Source organism: Sapajus apella, unplaced genomic scaffold, assembly GCF_009761245.1.
Source record: "Sapajus apella isolate SASKATOON/1434 unplaced genomic scaffold, GSC_monkey_1.0 scaffold43, whole genome shotgun sequence".
Classification (NCBI taxonomy): domain Eukaryota; kingdom Metazoa; phylum Chordata; class Mammalia; order Primates; family Cebidae; genus Sapajus; species Sapajus apella.
In genome coordinates, this window is record NW_022436983.1 from 6,648,967 (window position 1) to 6,673,926 (window position 24,960).

Consider the following 24,960-nt stretch of genomic DNA (forward strand, 5'->3'; position numbering starts at 1 on the left):
AGTACAGTGGCATGATCTTGGCTCACGCAACCTCCGACTCCCTGGTTCAACGGATTCGCCTGCCTCAGTCTTCTGAGTAGCTGGGATTACAGGCGCGCGTCACCACACCCAGCTAATTTTTGTATTTTTAGTAGAGACAGGTTTTACCGTGTTGACAAGAATGGTCTCGATCTCCTGACTTCGTGATCCACCTGCCTTGACCTCCCAAACTGCTGGGATTACAGGCATGAGCCACTGTGCCTGGCCAAGAAGCCTAGTTTTAATATTTCATATAACTTAAACTCTCTAACTTCTGCCTTTCTATCTAACCCCATCTTGTATTCTTCCTAAGAGATGTCTCAACACTAAAACTTTTCATAGTTATTCCAGCAGAACATGGCAAAGCTACAGTAGCTTTTCCCAGATGTTGTCTCTTATAATCTCTGATACTTCAGTAGAAACTCTTTGGATAGCAGATTTGGGAAAGAACCTTAAGGTCAGCCTTTAGCCATCTCAAATTATAGGTAGAGAAACTGAGACCCTGTAAGCTTCTCACAGCTAAGTAGTCACAGGGCCAGCCCTCAAATCCAGGCCTTCCAGCTACAGATCTAGTATGATGGCTGACACTGGGCCGGCAGCTTATGGGCACCTCCTTCATAGGAGTGAGGAAGAGAAAAGTAGTAGAGTGTAAGCCTTGCCTAGTATATATTTTCTCATCAGTCTTTATTTTTATTTTTATTTTTTTTTTGGGATGGCGTTTTGCTCTTGTTGCCCAGGCTGGAGTGCAATGGCGCGATCTCGGCTCACCGCAGCCTCCGCCTCCCAGGTTCAAAGGATTCTCCTGCCTCAGCCTCCAGAGTAGCTGGGATTACAGGCGTGCACCACCACGCCCAGCTATTTTTTTGTATTTTTAGTAGAGATGGGGTTTCTCCATGTTGGTAAGGCTGGTCTTGATGTTGGTAAGGCCCCCTACCTCAAGTGACCTACCTGCCTCGGCCTCCCAAAGTGCTGGGATTACAGGCATGAGTCACTGTGCCTGGCCTCCGAATCTTCCTTCTAAAAAGAACTCAGTGCACAGCATCTGGCCGCTGCTAACAAAATGACTTCCCCGCCAGCCCCATAAATGATGAGAGTTTGCAATTGCCTTTTTCACAGCTTAGTACCTTAGTACTTTTCTCTCCCGGTAACTTAGAGTGGAAGCCCCACGGTGGCCCATGCATGTCTGCGAGGGTGCACAGGCATGTGGCAGAGAACGAGCCAGGGAACACCCTCTTGTTGTGGTGCCGAGGAACTGGCCTGGCTGGGGGCTGAAACTGTCAGGCCAACTCCCGGTCACACTGTCCTCACTAGAGTAGGTGCTCGAAACCTTTGCTCTTTGCCTTTTTACTTTAATCTGGAACACTTTAAAAAAAAAAAAAAAAAAAAAAAAAGTAGACCAAATGGTGACTGAATCCAGTCTTCCTTCAGGCCAGATGAAATCATGGTCCCTGCTGGCGCCATTCCTCCGCCTCACAGCCCCCATTTGAGTTCAGACTCTCAGTCACATAGGGAGCCCTGCCACAGCTGAAGTGTTTTGTCAGAGCAAGATTGCAAAGAGTTAACACTTTTGCTTTTTCGGAAAGTTATCTGTGAAGAGTATTAGTTGTTTAATAAAGCGTGCCTGCCCTCCCGATGAACCCGCCAGTGACTCTGCAGCTGGGGTCATTCCAAGTTCACGCAGTGGACTTTTGACTGCCTTCTGTGTCTGTGAAAACAGTCGGCAGCTCCTGCGGGGATCATTCATTCAGGCCTGTAACACAAAACTATTGCCAATGGGCACCTGCTGGGGCAGCTTCCCAGGAGGGCTGGGAGGAAGATACCAAACTCATCAGGCATCTGTGGAGATAAGAGCGGCAGGGGATCCGCTGGGATCCTGCTAATCAGGCCTACACTTAGACCCCACTGCCTAGCCAACAGGCTGGTGTCAGAATGTATTAGGCAGCCCTAGTCAGGATAGGATGTGAGCTAATTAAAGGCCTTTTACACAGAGGAGGAGATGGAGGAGGAGGGAGGAAGAGAAAAGAGAGAGAGAGAGAGAGAATGTATGTGTGTGTGTGTATGTGCCTGGAGGAGGAGGAGGAAGAAGAAAGAGATTTGAAGTGCATTCCCCGAATTTCCAGCACACTCTTTATTCCTCTGTTTTATCCTTCAAAGCAGAAGAAAACAAATTAGCGGCTGAGCATTTGGTTATTTCTAACCTGAAATTGTCATTCATTCTGCCTGATGCTGTACTGGTTTTAACTGCTATTTTTGTGGAATTACATATACTCTGAAAGACATCTTTTGCCTCAGTCTCCCTGGGAACATCCTGTTGTTGAAATAGTATTGGTCAGCTGCTTGAATTGTGCCCTTTTCTCTGACTGTGACGTATCAGGGCAAAAATAGGACCTACTTGTGGTGTGATGTAGGTTTCTCCCTTCTGCTTGGAATACCCCTTTACCAGCTGTGGAGAGTACTGCTGGGAGGATGGAGTGAGTCAGTGTACAGTGTGTGCTCTAAAGTTTGGTTGTCGAGGTGGCAATGGTAGTAGGTTGGTGCTATGGTTTAAAATGCCCAAGCATGCACTGTCTTGAAAATACTGGGTACTCCTAGCGTGCGACTGGATTTGAGTTATACCTACTTAAAGAGAAAAGCTCATTTGAAAATGTTTGATTTTCCTGCACTTTTGTTTGTTTATTTAGCCTGTGTATTCCTCCCACCCCCAGCAAGCAGCAAACTAACTTATTTATAGGCCTAAGGAATGTTTAAGCCTGTGGTATTTTCTTAATCAGCCTGGTAATGATACATTTTTGAAAGCGGTTTTGTTCACACAGAAACCTAAGCCTTTATCTTATTATTCTGATACATTCCACCTAAGTTTGTTGATGCGCAAAGAAACATTTAGATTAATCTTGTACTACATGGTAACAATCCTAGGAAATTCCAATCAAAAGCCAACAACCTGTTTCCTTCATTCTGGACTGTTGGCGGTCTGGCTTTGTCTGTGGTCTGATAAGGAGCAACAACAATGTTAATTTTGTATTTCCTTGGCTTTTGTCTCACATAATCTTTTGTTAGCATTGACCAGGAGGCTTGTCAGGCTTTCCATGCAATTTATGAAATAATTACAATAGAGTAATTAGCCCTGTGGAATATGTTAGTGTATCCTTACTGTAAATGTTTAAAATGTCAATTACATTTATCTTTATTTGTAAGCATTGTTATACAGAAAACATAGGATAGACACTGATACTGATTGCCCAGTTGAAATAAGTTTTGAATTTAAACTAGTAGTTGAATGAATAGCTTTAAAAATGGTACTAACATTGGCCAGGCACTGTGGCTCACGCCTGTAATCCTAGCACTTTGGGAGGCTGAGGCAGGTGAATCACGAGGTCAGGAGTTCAAGACCAGCCTGGCCAAGACAGTGAAACCTCATCTTTACTAAAACTACAAAAATTAGCAAGGTATGGCAGCAGGCACCTATAATCCCAGCTAATCGGGAGGCTGAGGCAGGAGAATTGCTTGAACCTGCAGCAGAGGTTGCAGTGAGCCGATATCATGGCACTACACTCCAGCCTAGGAGACAGAGTGAGAAAAAGAAAGATACTAATATTCTGGGAGACTGAGGTGAGCAGATTGCTTGAACCCAGGAGTTCGAGACCAGCCTGGGCAACGTGACCAAAAAACCCATGTCTACAAAAAACACAAAAATTAGCTGAGTGTGGTGGCACCTGCCTGTAGTCACAGCTACATGGGAGGCTGAGTGGTGGATCACCTGAGCCTAGCAAGTTGAGGCTGCAGTGAGCTGCGTTCGACCACCACATTTCAACCTGGGTGACAGAGGGAGACCCTGTCTCAACAACAACAACAACAACAAAAAGATACTTGTATTTATTGACTGCTTCACTATGTGCCAGGTACTGTTCTGAGTCTTCATTCAAATTGATTTGTTTAGTCCTCATAACGACCCTGTGGAATGCTAGTTTAGAAACGAGGACACTGAGGTTCAGAGAAGTTAAGTAACTTGACCAGGATTACAAGGAAAGCCAGTAAGAACCTAGATTCTCTGATTCCGAGCCCGTCCTCTTAATGCCAGTGCAAAAGCTGCACTCTGTCTAGTAGGCTTCATTCTTGAACCTCTCTGCAATATTGTGTTGACAGGGATTAACCATGTAAGGATGTATTGTCAAGGGGATACGGAGAATTTGAGTCACAATTTAAAGTCATTTCCTGTGCTACCCTCTGTTGTATAATTAGCTCTTTTGTAGATGCTATACCATCCAGGCCAAAGCATGTGGCTGAAACCAGGAAATTGTTCTAACCCTGCCTGAGACACTAGAAGGAGTTTCAACTTTGTTCTAACTCTGCACATAGAGCTGACTGTAGATTTAGGTGCAAAAAGCATAACCTCATGTTAACAGGTCAGTTTATTATTATGTCTGTAGAGCAAGTTCACAACTATATGTGGACAACTAGAAATGCCAGGCTCTGTGCTAGGCACAGGTGACACAGAAATAAACAAAACAAACCCTCTCCCCTTGGGGTCACCATCAAGCGGGGGAGGAGGCCTTGCAGTCACACACATGTGGGAAAGTATTCCAGGTTTGACGCCTGGCATCTGTGCAAATTCCCATGGGGGATCTTAAGAAAGGGCAGACTCTTCTACCCAGGGCAAGGAAGGTCTGCACAGCGGAAGGCATGGTGGTGCCCGATCCTGAAGTCCAAGGAGATGCTTGCCATGTGGACAAGAGACAGGTGGGGACAAGGGGAAGCACTCAGGGAGCAGCCCCAGCAGGAGGGAGCCTGGGGTGTGCAGCAGCAGGACCTGGGGAGGGGTCATTGGTGCCGGAGCTTAGCTGGTGGGCCTCTGGAATGAGGAGCTGGCCTAGTGGGGAAAAGACTGGCCCATTGTACATCCCTTTGTTTCCCCTTGTTTCACCCCCACCCACTGCTTGAGTTTAAAGGGGAAAAGACTTAACTGAATGTTTCACGTTTTGAGCCTACTATTGTTTGTCATGATCTGACCATCATCTGCATATATACAATGTTAACTATTAATTTTTTTGCAAGTATTTTTATGTGGACTAAACAGTTATACCTTTCACTGAGAGGGCCAAAACAGACAAAAACAACAGCCTGTCACACCCTGAGTAAGAGTGGGAGGTACCCTGAAACCAAACCAAATCATGGCTTGTTTGCAGTAGGTAGATTGCAGAGTTACCAAACTGTTCTTTCTGGCCAGAGTGACTCAGTGTAGTTAGTACAAAGTCATGAACTGCCTCCAGAATTTCTCATTAACCTAATATCTCCATCTAGAATAGAAATTCACCCTCCCTAAAGCCCAGAGCAAACAAACTAAGGGTCCTTGATAAAGGAAAAGAAGGCCTTTAGACCTCAAAAACAACTGACTAGAAAGGCAGGACAAAAGGAGGGAGGGGCTCATTCTTTGTGCTTTCCTGCATAATTTGAAGATCAGCAGATGGAGTGTTTACCATTGATCCTAAACTGCATTTTGGGAAACTAACTTTTCTTTTTTTTTTGAGACTCTCGCTCTGTCCCCAAGCTGGAGTGCAGTGGCGTGATCTCTGCTCACTACAACCTCCACCTTCTGGGTTTAAGTGATTCTCCTGCCTCAGCCTCCCAAGTAGCTGGGACTACAGACACACACCACCACGCCCAGCTAATTTTTGTATTTTTAGTAGAGACAGAGTTTCACCATGTTGGCCAGGATGGTCTCAATCTCTTGACCTCCTGATCCATCCGTCTCGGCCTCCCAAAGTGCTGGGATTATAGGCGTGAGCCACCGTGCCCAGCTGCTCCACCATTTCTTTACACAAAGCTAAACTAGATATAAGCTAAATTTGAGAGAGAAGAGCACATTCCATATGAGAACGTGGCTCATGGTTTTATAACCCAACCCACCCCTGCCCCATCCATTCCATGAGTAGATTTTTCTCTGAGAAAGAAATTCATCCTTTCTTTTTCCATTCAAGGCAACTGTGTCCAATTTTTGATTAGTAATTTTAGTTTTTCATGTATAGACTAAAAGTGGATGTTTATCTTGAGGCAGGAATGACCACTGTTTTTCTGCAATTGTTTAGACTAAAGCTAGGTAGATTTCCTGTGGACTTCTTGGAACCTTTGAGCCCTAATGTTTTCCCTGCACTCAGAAATCACAGTGCTAGATGGCATCTTTCCAGCTGTTAGAATGGAAGACAGGCTGAGCCCTTTGACTCCCAAGGTTGAACTTAGGTTGAGCTGGTTGGCAAATTTGGCAAAGAAAGGGTTCCTTGAGCAAAACCTGGGAAAATGCCAATCAGGATGTCTCCCAGCCCTGGCTTTCTTAACACATCTTGATGTGTGTTCTGTAGCAGTCCTCCCCACCCTGAATCCCCTAAAACTTGAGCATTTGTAGCTCATCACTTATGTCCTCAACTCAGTAAACTGAGTCACTGTTATAGGACTTAGAGAAATTTGCCTATACTATGGACTGAAAATTAGTGTCCCCCTAAAATTCATATGTTGAAATTCTAACCTCCAAGGTGATGGTGTTAGGAGGTGGGACCGTTGGGGGTGGTGAGGTCATGGAATTAGTGCCCTTATCAAAGAGACCCCTGAGAGCTATCTCACCCCTCTACCATGTGAGGTTACAATGAAAAGATGGACGTCTATGAACCAGCAGGCCCTCATCAGACACCGAATCTGCTGTCACCTTGACTTTGGACTTCCCATCCTCCAGAACTGTGAGAAAAAATTCCTGCTGTTTATAAGCCACCCAGGTAATGGTATTTTATTATATAGCAGCATGAACACACTGAGACAGCACATAACACAGAATGCTGTTTCTTTCCAATTTTCTTACCATGTGGTTTACTTGTCTTTTTCATTGATCCTTCCCTGTTCAGTGGGGAAACACAGATCTGCACCCCGCCCTTGCTGACCACATGAAGCCTAACATCTCACTTTCTCCTCCCTGGCAAAAGAATTAGATAGATAATGAGAGGTGTTCTGAGTTTTGGAGAAAGTTTGCCATTGTTGGGATGCTTGCATGGCAGAGCTAGCTGTCTGCGCTCTGAGTCAGCACTGACATTTTGAGATGTAAAGATGGGGCACTTGATCATCTCCTGTGTGCCAGACACAGTGCTAGTCACTTCGTAGCCTTTTGGCCATTCTTCTCCATCTCCTTTCTGCCAGTTGCTCAAATATCTTGGAGTCATCATTGGCTCCTTTCTGTCATGCTGCTTGTCTAGTTCCTCAGCAGATCCAGAATCTGAGCATATCCCTCGTGCGCCCACCTTCTAGTCCACATTCACCTTTGGCCTGGTTTTTATTGTAGTACACGTCTCCTTCCACCTCTGCTTCCCACTACTGACACTGGACCTTGGTACAACAACTGGGGTGATCCTGTCCAAACATAACTCAGATTTGGTCACTCCTTCAGAGGCGTCCCATTTCACTCCACGGAGAAAAGTCCAGCCTGTGCAGCGTCACGAGGCCCACAAGGCCTTTTCCAACCTCGTGCCTCCCCGCCTCACCACCCTCCACTCACCAGCTCCTGCCCCACTGTTCTCGTTGCTTCTCAACCCTCTGCCTTCAGACCTCCACTCTAAGGTCTCTGCGCTCAGGATTCTCTTTCTGGAATGTTCTGTGGCCACATGGTTTTCATCTGCATTTTCTTTATCCAAATGTCAATTTCTCAGGGAGGCCCTTCCTGACTTCCACTCCCCCATCTAAAATTGCAGCCCCCTCCAGCTACACCTCTTCTCCTCCACTTCTGCTTATATTTTTTTACTTAGCATTTGTTACCACTTTTATTTCATTTCTTTGTACTACTTATTGTCTGTACAGCTATAAGTACAACTGGAATGTAATATATGAATTTTCATACAACATATGAATTTTGGGGGGACACACTCAGTCCATAGTATATGTCAGTCCCATGAGGGCTGAAAGTTTTATGTTTTGTTCACTGCTACATCCCCAGCCATTAGAACAGTGCCTGGCAAATAATGCTGAGCATGTTTTTATTGATAGGAGAGAAGAAAAGAAAGAAGGAAAGAACAGACAGACCCTTGGAGTTAGGCATTGTCTCAGTTTACAGATGAAGAAACAGGCTCTGAGAAGTTTCCTACGATCGCTCAGCCAATAAGTGAAGCCACTTTGGGGTCACACATTTGAACCCTAATGTGTGATCCCAAAGCTTTTCCGATTTCTGCTTTACTGTGCAGTTTTCCTGTGGATGACTCACCTTCATTTATGTCTGCAGTAAATATAGGCTCTATGAATTTGTATGTACATATGTAGTGATATGAACACGTTAAAATGCTTTGAAGACAATACTTTATCATAATCTCTTAGTTCCCTAGATGCTGCCTCTTGGATACTCCACTAACTTTCTGTGCAGCCCAAGAACAAGTGATGCCTGGGCTCCTCTGACAGAGGTGCTAAGAAATCTGTAATCAACCGTCACTAAATATATTTGCCATGTTTCCAGTTACATCCAGCCCTCCCAGAATCATCATTCTGTTTTGATTCCTGGCCTATTTACTATCAGTATATGCTTTTGGGATTTTCAGTGAATGAAAAATAAGAGGCGGTGGCAGCAATAAGTGTAGAACACTCTTAAAAGATATGGCTGTCAAGGAAGAACACGGCTGGAGCAGTAGCTTGCATGGGAGGGCAAGCTAAAGGAAGGCATTTTAAGGTTGTGTAGAATAGGAGGAAGAGACTGCAAAGATTGAAGAGATGAGAAAAGAGACGACTGACAAAGCAATAGCAATGTGCAAGACAGGGTCTTACAAGAGCACAGAAGAAAGGTTTTAATTCTTGGAAGAGTCAGTCTATTTATGCACTTTAAAGTGAAAAGAGGAGGCTGGGTGCAGTGGCTCAGGCCTGTAATTCCAGCACTTTGGGAGGCTAAGGTGGGCAGATCACTTGAGGTACAGAATTGGAGCCCTGCCTGGCCAACTATGGCAAAACCTCATCTCTACTAAAAATGCCAAAATTAGCTGGACATGATGGTGCACGCCTGTAATCCCAGCTACTTGGGAGACTGAGGCATGAGAATCACTTGAGTCTGGGAGGCAGAGGTTGCAGTGAGCTGAGATTGCGCCACTGCAGTCCAGTCTGGGCAACAGAGCAATTCTTTGTCTCAAAAAATAAACTAAAATAAATTTTAAAATGGAGAAAAAAAAAAAAAAAATATATATATATATATATATATATTTATATTATATAAACAGGCGAAGTTTCACTCCTGTCACCCAGGCTGGAGTGCAATGGCACGATCTCAGCTCACTACAACCTCTGTCTCCCAGGTTCGAGTGACTCTCCTGCCTCAGCCTCCCGAGTAGCGGGACTACAGGTGTACACCACCATGCCCGGCTAATTTTTGTATTTTTAGTAGAGACGGGGTTTCACCATGTTGACCGGGCTGGTCTCAAACTCCTGACCTCAGGTGATCTGCCCACCTCGGCTTCCCAAAGTGCTGGGATTGCAGGCGTGAGCCACCGCGCCCGGCCAAGATGGTGTTTTTCTGAAGTAAATAGAACCTGTCATTTGTATGAAATGGGGATGGAGCTGAAAAGGAATACAAAGCAAATCGGTATTGCACTCCAACAGTGCTTCAGGCACTGTCCCGGGCGCAGGGTACAAAGACAACCAGTGTGGCCTTCCTGTCATCAGAGCGTGGATGCCAGCTTTTCAGCATTGCATGCAGCAGCCTGACCAGCCTTGCAAAGAAAAGAGATGTGAACAAATGGTCACACAACAGTCGGATACCCACACTAAGGAAGCCACATGCAGAAGTAGCACAGTAGAAGCAGTGGGTTTATGTTCAGGGACAGGCATCCAGGAAGACCATGCTGAAGTTGAGAAGTCACAGATTTGAAGGATTTCTGCTGATTGCAGGAACGATAAGAGTAGTAACTGATGTTGGCACGGCACCGAAATGAACTGTCTCTCCACCTTCATGCTAGAATTTGCATCTGGAATAGCAAAGGTCTTTCTTCTTCATTCCAAACCAATACCTTTCATCTGTTGTTTTCTGCTTAAGCGATAGCAGTCATTTGCAAGATATCACTGGTCATCTGAAGTCTACGTGGAAGGAATTAACTGAAATTCATTACTTGATCAGAGTATTTTTTTGGTCCCATCTTTATTTTGCTTCTTTTTCTTTTTTCCTTGCTTCCCAGGCAATGCATACTCTTTATACCACTTTAGCTCCATTTGTTCTTTTTCTGTCTTTTGTGCTGTTATTGCCATGTATTATATTATGCTTAACCCTCACAAAACAGGATTTTTTTTTTTTTGGCTTAAATAATTGATATCCACTTAGATCCACATATATTTATACTGTCTGTTGTCATCTGTTCTTTTCTTTGCCTATCCGTTCCTCCATTTGGGTCCCTTTCCTTCTGCTAAAGAATTTCCTTTTGTGAGTTTTATGACAATGGAATATCTCAGATTTTTTTTTTTTTTTTTTTTTTTTTTGAGACAGAATCCCTATTACCCAGACTGGAATACAATGGAGCGATCTCGGCTCACTACAACCCCCACCTCCCAGATTCAAGCAGTTCTCCCACATCAGCCCCCTGAGTAGCTGGGATTACAGGCATCTGCCATCATGCCCAGCTAATTTTCATATTTTTTTAGAGACAGGGTTTCACCATGTTGGCCAGGCTGGTCTTGAACTCCTGACCTCAGGAGATCTGCCTGCCTTGGCCTCCCAAAGAGCTGGGATTACAGGCATGAGCCACTGTGCCCAGCCTCAGATTTGTTTTTCTGAAAACATCTTTATTTCACCTATATTTTTGAAAGATATTTTCACTATTTATTCTTTGAGTCTTTTATGATACAGCTAGTGCTCGACTTACGACCACGATTGGTGCCGACAGACCGGTCGTAACACGATTTGGTCGTAAGTTGAGTAGGCTATATGTACAGTACTGTGAAATGATGTTATAAAAATCTTTAAGTCATATTTTATCATAATTTTCTTTCATTATTATTATATATCATAATTTTCTTTGTTCATTTTATGCCATTTGTATCATCTCTACACCGTTTTGTTTCTTATTTTTACATTCGTCAGGTTTAAGTAAAACACTGCATTACCAGTACAACTGGTTTAATATTTGCAAAACATACAAAATTACAAAATACGGGTGCATACAAAAATACAAAATACGGGTGTAAAAAATACCATAGGAAACATTTTCCCAATTGCAAAACATATCAAAATATATAAACATGTACGAAACATTTTATTGGCCGCTGGTGCTTGGCTGTGGATCATTGATGTCGTCATCTGAGGCAGCAGTTGGGGTTACCGGAGTTGGTTTTTTCATAAACATGGTGAGCTTTGTCTGAATTGTATGTTTCTTTTTTTTTTTCATAAATTTCATGATACGGACGAAACACATCGTGCACCATCCGTTCGATCCTTGCAAATCGTTCGATGTTTGGGTCCATTGCTTCTAAATGTATAAGAAGTTTATTCAGTAAAGATAAACCGTCTGATAATCCCTTAGTGGTGAACTTCTTTCTGGCTTCTCCTCTTCTTTCTCTGCTTCTCTTCTTTCTTCTTCCGCTACTCTTTCTTCTTCCAGTTTGATTAGCTCTTCATTTGTAAGTTCTCCGGATTCTTTGTCTAGCAACTCTTCGACATCTTCCATTTCACACTCCAAAGAAAGGTCTTTAGTGAGTTTTACTATTTTTTCCCCGAATCGTTTCAAGTTCATGTTCACTGTCAAATCCGTCAAAATCATTAACACAGCGCTTAACACAATTTTTCCAGATGCCATGCATGCACTTTGTCATCACAGCCTCCCAGGCGGTAGCGATATTTTTGATACACATCAAAATGTTGTAGTGTTTCCAAAAATCTACAACGGAGCAGTCGTGGCTAGCGATTGTGGTCGTAAAGTCGAATGGTCGTAAGTTGCATAGGTCGTAAGTCGATCAATACCTGTATCTTCCATTGTTGTTCCATTCATTTCTCCTGAAACAGCTTTCAGTATTCATGGTTGGAAGGTAATACGTCCTTTTTTTTCCCCTTTGACTACTTTTAAGATTTACTCTTTGTTTTTAGTTTCTATTAATAATGTGCCTCAATGTGATTCTCTTGCTTGGGATTTATAGAACTTCTTGAATTTGTAGTGATGTCTTTGGACAATTTTGGAAAATTCTTAGCCAGTATCACTTTAAATATTGTTTCTGCTCCCTTTTCTTTCTTTCTTTTCCTTCCGTGACTCCAGTTATGCAGAATTTGGACCTTTTTACTCTGTCCCGTATGCCTCTCGTGGTCTTTTGTGTATTTCACCCTTTTGGTTTTTATTCGTGTTTCATCTGGATGTTTTTTACTGCCTTATTCTCTAGTTTGCTAATCCATTTTAGTGCTTCTGTCAACTCTGCCGTTTCACCATTTATTAAAATCTTAATGTTACTTTTCTGGTAAAACTCTCCATCTGATTTTTCTTCTGAAGATAGTAATCATACCATACTGGTTATTATTCTTATCTTTTTTTTTTTTTTTTTTTCTTAGTTTTCATCATTTAGTCCTGTTTTCCTACATATCTGGAAATTTAATTGAATGCCTGACATTGTATAAGAAAGATTTTAGAGATTCTGGCCAATATTATTTTTCTCCAGAGAAGAGTTAATCTTCTTTCCTTCTACCTCAGGTACCCAGTTTTTTAATCTTCCCCCATGCATACCTCCCCTGCATTTTTAACCTTTTATTTGCAGCAAGGGGTAAATAACAGCAGGAATGTCCCAGAGGGACTTGTATTTTCAAAAGGATCAAAGCCTGATGCTTAAAGGGAAGAGTCTGGAGGAAGGATTCTTTTTCTTGGGATAGACAATGGAAAGATGAGGGTGGAGACAGTGTGTGTGAGGTAGAAAGTAATCAGCTTCAGCTCCTGGAATCATGACAGAGGACTTAAGGAAACTGAGTCCTAAAGAATCAGTTCTGTTTAAGCAGGAAAGTAGGTGAATCTTTTTATAAACAAGGGTTAATTAGATCTCTTCTAAGTAAAAAGTATTTTGAGGCAGGGCGAGGTGGCTCACGCCTATAATCTCAGCACTTTGGAAGGCCGAGGTGGGCGGATCACCTGAGGTCAGGAGTTCGAGATCAGCCTGCCCAACATGGCAAAACCCCTTAAAACTTTTTTTAAAGTCTCTACTTTAAAAAAAAAAAAATACAAAAATTAGCCAGGCATGGTAGTGGGCAGCTGTAATGCCAGCTACTTGGGAGGCTGAGACAGGAGAATCGCTTGAACCCGGGAGGTGGAGGTTGCAGTGAGCCAAGATCAGGCCACTACATTCCAGCCTGGGCGACAGAGCAAAACTCTGTCTCAAAAATTAAAAAAGGTACATTGAACCATATCTCTCATGTTCCTTTCTAGCCATTGAAGGTTTTCTCTTAAAAGCAACAAAAGGCATCAGAATAGGCCTGTGTAGCCACCTTCGGAAAGGGCAGATGTTGAGTTAAGTGGATTCTGTTCTCTTCCATATTCCAGGACTTTTCAGATCTGAAATCAGTTAACCTGGAGATGGCTAATTCAGGCTTAAGACACCAGATCTGCTGGAAATAGACATGAGTATGAATTTTTAATGTCCTTTCCCAGGTCACCCTTTGTGGGTTGAGAGATAGCAAAGGCTGGAATGCTGACTGAAAGGCCACTGAGGAATCCAAGGGACATCTAGGCAAATCCTAGACAAAGACCAGAGGTTTCTGAGGAACTGTTGGGAAGTAGCTAAGCTACAAGTTTATTTTTATTTTAGCCTGTCTGAAAGGCGGGAACATTTGAGTTCATTTTTAAAAGAACCCCCTTTTGACCTTTCATTTGAGCCTGGGATCAAGTCAGTTTTCTGCAGAAATGAGACAGGACTTAATTTAAATACCTTAGATTTGAACTACCTCCCATTCCCATTCTACCTCCTCCGAAAAAGACAGTTCAACTTCTTTGTTCTCCCAGATGCTAAAGACCAGTTCCCAATTGGTGGTCTTACCCAGATACATCACACTTGCATATAAGTAACTTCCCTGGGCATTACTAGAAGTAAAATATTGGCTTTGCATGTGTAGTTTTCCTAAAATGCAGGTCTGTCCTACCCACCATCATGAAAAGTTAGTTGTTAGAAACAGTAGCTTAGTTTCCACTGCGAATGGCATATTACTCTTAGATGGGTCAGGGGTATTTTGAATAGCAGAAGACTGACAAAGATCGGCCAGGCGTGGTGGGTCACACCTGTAATCCCAGCACTTTGGGAAGCCAAGCAGGCAGATCATTAGGTCAAGAGTTTGAGACCAGCCTGGCCAGCATAGTGAAACCCCATCTCTACTAAAAATACAAAAATTAGCCAGGCATGGTGGTGCATGCCTGTAATCGCAGCCATTCGGGAGGCTGAGGCAGGAGAATTGCTTGACCCCAGGAGGCAGAGGTTGCAGTGAGCTGAGATCACACCACTTCTCTCCAGCCTGGGCAACAGAGTGAGACTCAAAAAAATACTGGCAAAGATCAAGAGGAATGAAGACTGAACCAGAGGAACTTTCAAAATCTTTTTTACTCTAGGAGCATGGTTGGTTTTGCCTGCTCTCTCCCCATAGTCCTTTTGCTTTCGCCCTCCTGCCCCCATATCCCCCTATATTTGTGTCTCCATATATGTTTAGTACTGGTACGTGAAACAGCCCTTTCCAGAGCAGTAGCTTCTTTGGGAGTTTGTTTGTTTGACCAGACAAGCTCTAACTAAGCAAATGTTTTAGCTTTGGCACCCTACCTCCTTCAGGAAATCATTCTCCTGTAAGAAGCTGAGGTGGAAGAGGAGACTTCTCCTCCCTAGGTAGGACCTCTTGAAATCACTGGTCCCAGTCTCCACTGTAGTCTGGCCTCCGTCGTCTTCCTAGTATAAACAGTACACACTAGTAATGTAAGCTGGTGTGGTGTGATGTGATCCATGTAGCAGACATGTACCAAGCCTCCTATTTCTTTGGGGCCTGCTTCAGATAGTGAGAGTAGTAGCTTCAGGAAATGAAGAAGTGGATCCAGGAAAGATCTGGGTGATGGAAGTGGGTCAGGTGTCTGAGTGAGGAATGCGTATCAAGAAAGAGCACTGCAGCCTGACTCCTCTTTCTTGTCCAGATATTTGCGTGTAATTTTTCAGAAATTTTTTAATATACTTTTGTCAGCTGCCTTCCTTTGTCAGTTCTGCTACTTGGGAGAGAAAAGAGATATGTCTGATGTCTCTGTATAAAATTTGCTGGCATTTAGGAAGAAATTTTTCTACGAAGACAGTAGCAAAAGTCGTGGTTGGGTTCCCTCTCTAAGTTACCCAGTATCACATAGATACTCAGCAGACTTTTGTTGGAAATGCTCATGGTCTTTCCAGCTTTATCTATAAAATGAGCATAATAATACTACCTCACAGGATTGTTGTGAGGATTAAGCTAGTTAAATATTTCATTGAGGCGAGGCCCCAAAGACAGTGGCTGGCGCATAATGAACATCTTTGGCTAATGCTCATGATTCCAGAAGTTACACTATGGTCTTCAGTAGTTGGAAGTTTGCCCCTACCTCCTCTGCTGCACATTCATCTAAAATTTAATTTATTTAAAGAAATAGTTGGGAACAGATTTCTTTCTAAAAACCTCAAAAAACTTATTCCAAACCCTTGAAACCTATTTTACTCTTGCCACAAGAATCTCAGTTTATACTGGTGCCCAGCATCTGTGATTATTGTCTCTGACGTCACCAACCTCCTTTCTTCTAAGCCTTTGGTACTAAAGTGAATATAGCAATTCATTTGAAATACAAAGTACTTTGCAAGAATGGAGTTCTTGTGACTAGGAAGGAGATAATCTTGAGCTTCTTTTCTGTTGAGTAATGTTCAGTTTCATCTCTAAAGTTCTGTATTTTGAGATTATAATTGACATGTTTATGCTTTCCTTTGTTCTAGAATGGGCTTGAGGTGATAGTTAAGGATGAGACATGCAAGACCCCTTCTGCCAAAAAGGCCCACAGTGGATCCTAGCTGAGGAAGACCTGAAAGGCGTGACATGATTCTTTCCACAGCTGGGCTTCAGGGTTCATCCTTCCTTCATAATTCTTTATAATCAGTGTAGAAAAATCATAGGGAAAATAGGATTTGACGGAGACCTGACTTCATGTTGATGATCAGTTGTCTTGATTCTACCTGCTTATTTCTGTGCTTTTTACCTTAAAACATACTCTACCAATCCTTTTTAAGGAAAAAGCAAAATCCTATTATGGGAATGCTTTAAACCACTCTGAGCTTCCAGTTTAATCTGAAACAGCATCTGAGTTCATAACTGGGTCAGAGTTGCGGAATAGCAAGAGAAACTCGCCAGTTCAGCAGGCATGTGTCTTGGGTTAGTTAAGACAGCAGGACAGTCCTGAGGTCTGACTGCCTTGCATGTGTTTCAACCTTGTGTGTTGAGATAATTCTGGGTGGCTTTAGATAACTTTGTTTCTTAACTGCAAAGGGAGTGTCTGTTGCCTGATAAGTGTTTATCTGTGAAATAACAACATGGTGCACATCTTAAAGTAGGAGGAGGGCTTTTAGATCTCCAGAGACCAAAAAAAAAAAAAAAAAAAAAAGCAAGGTCATTGGCTTAGGCATGTTACTGGAATGGGATATCAGTCCCAACTTTAAAATGCCTTTATTATTTTTATTCAGGGTCCCCTTTCTGGATTCCTCCCCTCTTTTCTCTTTGGCTTAAGGGCTATACGTAATCTATAACCAAGTAGAACTGAAAATAGACGAACGCTCTCTACTTCTAGTGGATAGAAATCTGGAATCCAGAAATGGTTCCTTCTTGCCAAACCTCAACTTGTTCTGTGCCTTTTTTTTTTTTTTTTTAATGTCTCTTCCCAGTCTTCCCACTCCTTCATGATTTGGCTGAGTGAGGACTAGCTGTTTGGTTTGCCTTTTATTAATAATAGACATTCACTGCTTTTCAGGTCACATTTTCCTTTAACTCTTCTCTGTTTAAGAGTTATAACAAAAGGGTTCTTCATCATCAGGGCAAAACTCACACTCAGAATACTTTTTAACTTTGAATATTTTAATGCTATCAAACAGAAGTCAGTGGTGAAGACTTTCGTTTTGAAGTGATGTAGGTCTTACATGACTCAAAGGTGGTGTTCCTAGTAGTACACCAGCAGAGTTAAAAATGAATGAAGTTGAAGGTCCCAAACTACTTCTAAGAAACTTGTAAAAAATTATGACCAAATGTAATACCAAGCATTTTGCATTATTATACTCTTAACTCCTCAAAACAGTCCTTTACAGGCCAAGCCTCATGGCTCACGCCTATAATCCCAGCACTTTGGGAGGCTGAGGCAGGCAGATCACCTGAAGCCAGGAGTTCAAGACCAGCCTGGCCAACATGGTGAGACCCTGTCTCTACTAAAAATGCAAAACTTAGCCAGGTGTGGTGGGTCATGCCTGTAATCCCAGCTATGGGAGGCTGAGGCAGGAGCATTGCTTGAACCCGGGAGGCGGAGGTTGCAGTGAGCTGTGATCATGCCACCATACTCCATAACAGAGTGAGACTCTGTCAGAAAAAAAAAAAAAAAATCAATTCCTTACAGTAGAAAGAATGTGATTTTAGAAGATGGATAAACTGAGGTTCAGAGAAGTTAGGCCTCTTCCACCAGGATGCGTATTTGGTAACTGTCAGGGTAAGATTTAACTCTTTTGCCCCTGACTGTTTGACTATATCATGGCAGCCCCCACAAAGTAGCCAAGTTCATGGCAGCCTTACTTAGAGACACAATATATAGTTGGGTTTTCCAAATTTATGGGTTCAAACATAGCTTATTGTAGATAGTGCTGATTAGAATGAGAGATGTGCTGGCAGCTGAGGTTCACAGCTGTACAACCTGGTACAGTCTCTGACTTATGGTGGTTTAACTTACAAGTTTTTTTGACTTTACAATGGTGCCAAAGCTATATGCATTCAGGAGAAACTGTACTTCACATTTTGAGTTTTGATCTTCTTGAGCTGGTGACCTGTGATCTGATTCCCTCACAGTGCTGAGCAGCAGCAGCCACCGCAGCTCCCAGCTGGCCACGCAAGCATGAAGAGGGAACACATACTCTACAGTGGGCCCTGCTGCCAGGTGACTTCACCCAGCTGTCAGCTAATATAAGTGTTCTGGGCATGTTCAAATATGCTAGGTGTATGAATTTCGTTTTTACTTACAGCATTTTCAACTTAAAAACGGGCTTACCCGACGTAATCCCATCCTAAATCAAGAAGCATCTGTACTTGGAAGGATATAAAACTTCTCCATCACACTGTAGAGTCCTGTCACTTCTGTCTCTTTTCCTGTTGTATTTGGTTACCATCTTCCCTGGTGACAGGGAAGATACTGCCACCAGCAATTACTCAGTGAGGCAGAGATATTAAAGAGGAAATTTCCATTAGGTAAATAACTGTGAAAGAAGAACCCAAGAGAAGGGAGAGAAATTCAAGCCCCAGCTCCTGTTACACTGGCCAAATACCTTTGGCACCCCATGCTTGCTAAAGATCATAAAAGGGTCAGGAAAACTGATAGGACAGAACAGAGGGAAACAGTGTGAATTTTTCCCCTTGCCCCATTCCAGCGTCTACTTAAATTTCAGTTTTATGAAATCAACCGTTCAGAGCCAGGCCCCAAACCCAGGCTAATTTGCAGTGTCTCCATTTGTATAGACAATGGGATTATTTTGGGAAGGGGGGTGTTGACAGAGTGTGTGTTAGCTATTCAGTAGAACTGGCATATTGAACTACTTCTGAGATTTTTACCCCCTTGATGAAAATATTGCTTTATGGAAGTTAATGACCTTGGACCATGGCCAGAATTCACAAGTGTGGCATGTGTTGAAGTGGAAGGAAGGGGAAAATCATTGTCTCTGTGAGTGTAATAGCAGATTTTCTGAAGAACATTTTGTTCCTTGGAAACTTTCATTTTAGCTGGAACAACATGCACTTGAAGCCTTAAGTATTTGGTGGACTTGAAATTGCTACAAAAAGAGGTAGGCAGATTTAAGTCTCTGCAAATGCTCCTTCTGGTATTGAGGTATTATGACCAAAGACAATTACAAATTGTCTGCAGATTACCTTCCAGTTGCTAGTCGCTTTCCCAGTTTAGGAGCCTAGCACACCCTGGTGCTGTTACGCCTGCTGCAGATAGCTTCTGCTTTGCTGGGGGGATATGCCATGCCAAATGTTTTCCATGCACACCCTCCCTGAATCTTCAAGACAGCTCTGCAGAATCTGCGTATTCCCATTTTTGCATATGAAGAAGTTGAAGTTTAGATAACATACTGCTGTTTGTGCTGAATGTCTCATGTGTTTCAGACTCGGTGTTACATGCCTTACACGTATTACCTAATCCTTACAGCGTCCTTGTCGGCAATATTTGCATCCCATTTTGAAAAGGAGGAAAACAGAGGCCGGCAAAGGTTACTTGTCTGTGATCTCATAGCTGTTGGGTAGCAGTCAGAATTCAAACTTAGGTGTGATAATCCTTCTGTTATGCCACATCCATACTTCCGTACTGAGGTGTTGAAGGCAAGAGGCAGAAACCACTTCTGATTTCTGATTCTCTGTCTCTAGCCTGGCACACGGTAGGTCTTCTGCACTTGTTGGATTGTTTGGTTGACTGGATGTGTAGTGGATTTGCACTTGCTCACATCGGGACTCATTTCTCCTTTGTCTAAATAATCTAGACCTCTACCTCCAAGCTTCACTTGTCATAAGACAGTGGGAGGATGGTATCATGAGGGATGGCCTGGGCCAGGCACTCCCTACGTGATGGTGTAGCTCTTCAGGGTGTCTCTGCCCTGTTTTGATGGCCATCTTCCAAGTCGAGGGCCTGGGTAAAATAGTGCTTCTCAGCTTCAGAGAAGACCAAGGCCAGAGGGCACCCAGGATGAGCACCACTGGAATTCCCTCCCCCCATAGCCCATATGTTTTCTGCTGTCTTTAAGGGAGAAATAACAGCTGGGCGGGACTTACCTTCCCACTGAGGTGGGGAAAGAGGTGGAATTAAGGATATGTAACTAAATGCTCCCACGGTAAAAGGAGCCCACATGCTTTATGGTAGTCTGGATTCATTACTCAGAGCACAGTGAACTGGTCCAGGGTCCTGCCTTTACCACCATATCCATCATCTAGCTGGCTTTGGTTTAGTTCCTGTAAAACATCTTTCCCAGTAAAATCTGATTAACTTCTCATCAGTACAGGTTTGGTTGGATCACAGATTTCAACATCTACTCAAGTTTTCTGGGTTCTCAAAGCTGTATTTCTAGAGGTGAAGACTTTTGTAATGGTTGACTGTTAACAAGTGACAAAGGACAAATCTGGTTGGCTTGCACAAGCCATTTTTTATAGACAGAGAAACAGGAATTCAGACACAAGTCCTACAGTAAGTTGAGATAGGTGTAGATAGACCTTTCCATGGCAAAGGTCTTCACCTTATGGAAGAATCCAGCATTACAGGGAAGAGTGATCTCTTAGGTCATCTCATCCCAGCCTCCTCGGGTCAATACAGTGTCTCTGTACAGAGAACACCCAGGACCCAGTTGGTGCCAGGGAGCTGAGGCTGCCACAGCAGACCTAGTTGAAATTAGGCTTTTGGCATAGGCTCACTCGTCAACTTCGGATATTAAACTCATTTAACTGATGGGAGTAGAAGAGGAGAGAGTGATATTGAGCATTCTGCCTAGATTATTCTCCCATATTCTCTTGGAGGGGGAAAGTATTATGGGATTTTAAACTTTCTCCTAGTTAGCTGCCAGCAATAGGTAAAAAGCACTTTACTCAATCTCCCTTCCAGGGAAGTATCTCTTCTCAAAGAATGTAAGAGCTTGAGAGAAACAGACAAGACCTGATGAAGACCCTGAATTGGCTGCGGTGCTCCTGGGTCTCTTCAGGTGGAGATATATCCCCTGGAGACACACAGGTCATGGGCACACCTCACATGATCGTGGCTCTCACTGCTTCTGGGGTACCAGAGAGACACGTTTTTGTCCAGAACCTGAAGAACGCTGGCAACCTATGTAATTGTAAAACAGAGCAGGGACTCTCTGCTTCTTTCCAAAACAAAGGCCACATTTCCTCTCTCTGTGGTTTGTGTCCTGGGTGCCTGCTGACTGTTTCATGTATATGACTCTTACCTTCTCAATGAGATGGTCAGTCCTTGAGAGCAGGGTTCAAGGCTGTTGTTGTTTGTATCTTCAGCAGTACTTAAATCTGTCCTGGGCCCAGAGGAAGTGCTTGATAAAGACATTCTACCTTGGGTAATAGATCACATACTGCCAGAGCTGGAAAGGATTTTGGAGACCGTAGAGTCCAGCACTCCAATTTTGTAAGTGGTACCACTCCAAAAACTTACTTAGGAGGCTGGTGTTTATCTGCTAGAAAGAGAGGATTTTATTATGTTAAACTGTAGTGCAAATGACCATAATTCTAAATCTTCAGCAGGCTTCCTTCAAACAGTACAGCATGTTCCTCCTTGGACTAGTAGCAGAGTGATAAGAACAGTAAGAATGCTAACTAGATACCGGGCCCTGGAGCCATTGTCCAGAATGCTTCCAGCCACATGGCAAAATAGGTACTCACTATTTTCCAGATGCAGAAGGAGGCTCAGCGGTAGGTCACCTCACTCAGGGTCATGTAGTTACCAGAATGGTTGAGAGAGGACTGCAGCCTGGTTTGGTCAGATGCCCCAGCTTGTGGCCCTTCTGTCCTGTCCTGTGGTGACTCACAGATGGGGTCTTTGCCTGAAGCCACTCCTTAGTGATTCATGGTGCTAGCTTTACAGCACCCCTTGGTGTTTCCAGGTGTCCAGGAAGCTATGAAATTAATTTTCATTAACTTTAATTTTCTCATTAGACGGGGAGTAATGTGGAAGGCAAAGCAGAAAGCAAACAAATAATAATAGGGGTTTTATCTCCAGCAAGGTCAGAAATCACTGCCCTAGGTTGTAAAATATTTGCACTGAGTAAAAGGCATGAGCCTTCCCATAGCTTCTTCCAGGAACCATCACTTTATGTGGAATTACTACTCTGTTCACTAGTCCCACTTCTGTGCCCAGAACTCACGTGTCACTTGTGTCAAGAATCCTCATGACTGATGGTTTCCAGGGCAGATCTGATCTGTATAACACGCACTCCCAACCCCCTTACCAAAAGAGAATGAAATTGGCCTACAGATGGCCACCCAGTTCCTGGACCTTCCAGGCAGGCAGCTTGCCTTGAGGCTTTCCCCTGAGCTTTGTATCTAAGGAACATTCCTGTGAGTTTTCTAAGAGGTTAGTCCTGGGTCATTGGCACTTAAACCACTTGTTTTGATAGATCCTTCCTGAGAAGGTTAATTATATATTTGATATCCTTCTTTTTTTATGCCTGAATGATGAGGATAAGTACTCTGTGGTTTATTCACTGCCACTTTAAACCTTTTCAGATTGTCTTGTGACAAAACAGAGTTTTATGTCCTTTTTATCCCAGCTTTGATGGATGAGACAGCTTTTCTGGTTAAAGTATGTAAGGATAAATAAAATCTCTGAATTGTGGAGGAGGATGGGTTTGCATTTGAAACCCTGAGTTCAAGTCTGCCACCTCCTATGAAAGGTGATCCAACCTGTTAATCTTTCCATCTACTTCATTTTTGGCTTTTGACAAATGGAGCTTGGCACCTCATATAGGTACTCAGTAATTGCTGAATGAATGAAAGAGGGTATTATTACTGGAGGGAGTTTGATGTCTCCAAATATTTGATACCAAACCCTAAAGCAACAATCTGACACATTTCCTATTTTGAATTCTGCTGATTCTTAGAGCAAAGAGCCTATGTTCTTACCATGATACAGTCCCAAAGCTCATTCTCCTCCCCAAAGCCATTTTATTATACCTTTAATTTTTCAGTAAATTTGGAATAGTATTCTGGAAAGTGATATCATTAGAGATTTTTAGTAGTTTCCTTGCAACGGTTAGTGTCCCCCATCGCGTGCATCACACAATTTGTATGTGTCCAGTGCTTTTGAGAACCACTTACCTGGGGCAGGCAGTATAGGTAACTGCATTTAAAATACTTAAATTTATTTATATTACTGGCCAGGCACAGTGGCTCACACCTATAATCCCAGCACTTTGGGAGGCCGAGGTGGGCAGATACTTGAGGTCAGGAGTTTGAGACCAGCCTGGCCAACATGGTGAAACCCCGTTTCTACTAAAAATGTAAAAATTAGCCAGATGTGGTGGTACGCACCTGTAATCTCAGCTACTCGGGAAGCTGAGGCAGGAGAATCACTTAAGCCTGGGAGGCAGAGGTTGCAGTGAGATGAGATCATACCACTGCACTCCAGCATGGGTTTATCTATCTATCTTTATTTATTTAGTATTTTTGTAGAGACCGGTTTCACTGTGTATTGGCCAGGCTGATCTTGAACTCCTGACCTCGTGATCCACCTGCCTTGGCCTCCCAAAGTGCTGAGATTACAGGCGTGAGCCACCGTGCCCTGCATTTCTAAATGTGTTTATTTAATTAAAATAGTAAAAATAGTGCCGAAACTTTAAAACTCTTCTCCTGTTTTTAACTCATTCTAGTTTGCCGGGACATTATCAGACGGCTTAGGGAAGACAATGGACAATCGGCATCAGTCAGAGCGGGAGTACATCAGGTACCACGCAGCCACAAGTGGTGAACACCTTGTAGCTGGCATCCACGGCCTGGCTCATGGTAAGTTACGGGTGAATCAGACTCTGCTGCTGCAGGTCCTCGGAGGTCCCTTTGTACCAATCTGATTGCAACTGTAAAAAAGAAAGCTGGGCTGGGCGCAGTAGCTCACTCTTGTAATCCCAGCACTTTGGGAAGCCAAGGCAGGTGATCACGAGGTCAGGAGCTTGAGACCAGCCTGGCTAACACAGTGAAATCCTGTCTCTACTAAAAATACAAAAATTAGCTGGGCATGGTGGCGGGTGCCTGTAATCCCAGCTACTTAGGAGGCTGAGGCAGGAGAACCACTTGAAGCTGGGAGGCAGAGGTTGCAGTGAGCCGAGATCACACCACTACACTCCAGCTTGAGCAACAGAGCTAGACTCAAAAAAAAAAAACTTACAACAGAGGAAGTCCTGCGTTGGTGTCCCTGATAGCCTTCCAAGCTCTCTTGCTTTATCCTCCTTGCAGTTGAAATATGACAGCCTGTGAGAACTCCTCATGCATTTTCTGAATGTTGCACACATTGCAGTTCCTATTCGTTCTCTGGCTTCTGTTTGTAGAGTATCATAAGGTGTAATCAGCCAGACCTGTTCTTAGAATTGCAACTGCTGCTTCTCTTCCTAGAATTGTAACCTCTGCCTTCTCCTTACTGATCATTCCTTCCAAAGAAATTGGAATGGGGAATTGGTGGCCAGGTTTGTGGCCCAGGTGTTTTTCAGTTTGCATAAATGTACATTTACTGAAAGTATACATTTATCTGCCTAAGAGATGTTGCTGATGGCATGAATGTATTTGGTCTCTGACTTTGAATTCTGATTTTTAATGCTTTAATTCTGAGTCACTTGCCTTTTGTTGCATTTTTCTTAACAACTTAGTACAGCATTCAAGGCCCTTGGAACTATAAATCCAGCCAATTTTTCCAGCCACCGTCCCTCAGCCATGCTGCGCTTTGGCCACGTAGAGCTATTTAGTGCTTCCCAGGTGTGCCTCCAAGTCCTTGTTCACACATGGTCCTTCCGCTCTCCCTCCTCTGCCTCATTTCCTTGTCTATCAAAAGCCTACTCATAATCTATAAGTCCCAACTCAAATACATTTTCCTAGCTGCATTGTCCCAGTTAGAGTTAATGACAGAGCACACAGGGCAGTCTGGATTGTGTATGTCACCAGCTTTGTACATCGAAGTCTCTGATAGATTGAGAGTGTGAGGAGGGGAGAAAGACCACTTTGCA

At 43.3% G+C, this 24,960-nt stretch overlaps 1 protein-coding gene across 5 annotated transcripts in view; it reads left to right on the forward strand.

The window, feature by feature from the left end:
• Positions 1–24,960, forward strand: part of VPS13D (vacuolar protein sorting 13 homolog D) — a 296,629-nt gene that overhangs the window by 209,438 nt on the left and 62,231 nt on the right. For all 5 annotated transcript variants that reach the window (XM_032300439.1, XM_032300440.1, XM_032300441.1 and 2 more), the window contains one exon: positions 23,620–23,752. In XM_032300439.1, the coding sequence (XP_032156330.1) occupies positions 23,620–23,752 (133 nt within the window). The remainder of the gene's footprint in view (positions 1–23,619; positions 23,753–24,960) is intronic.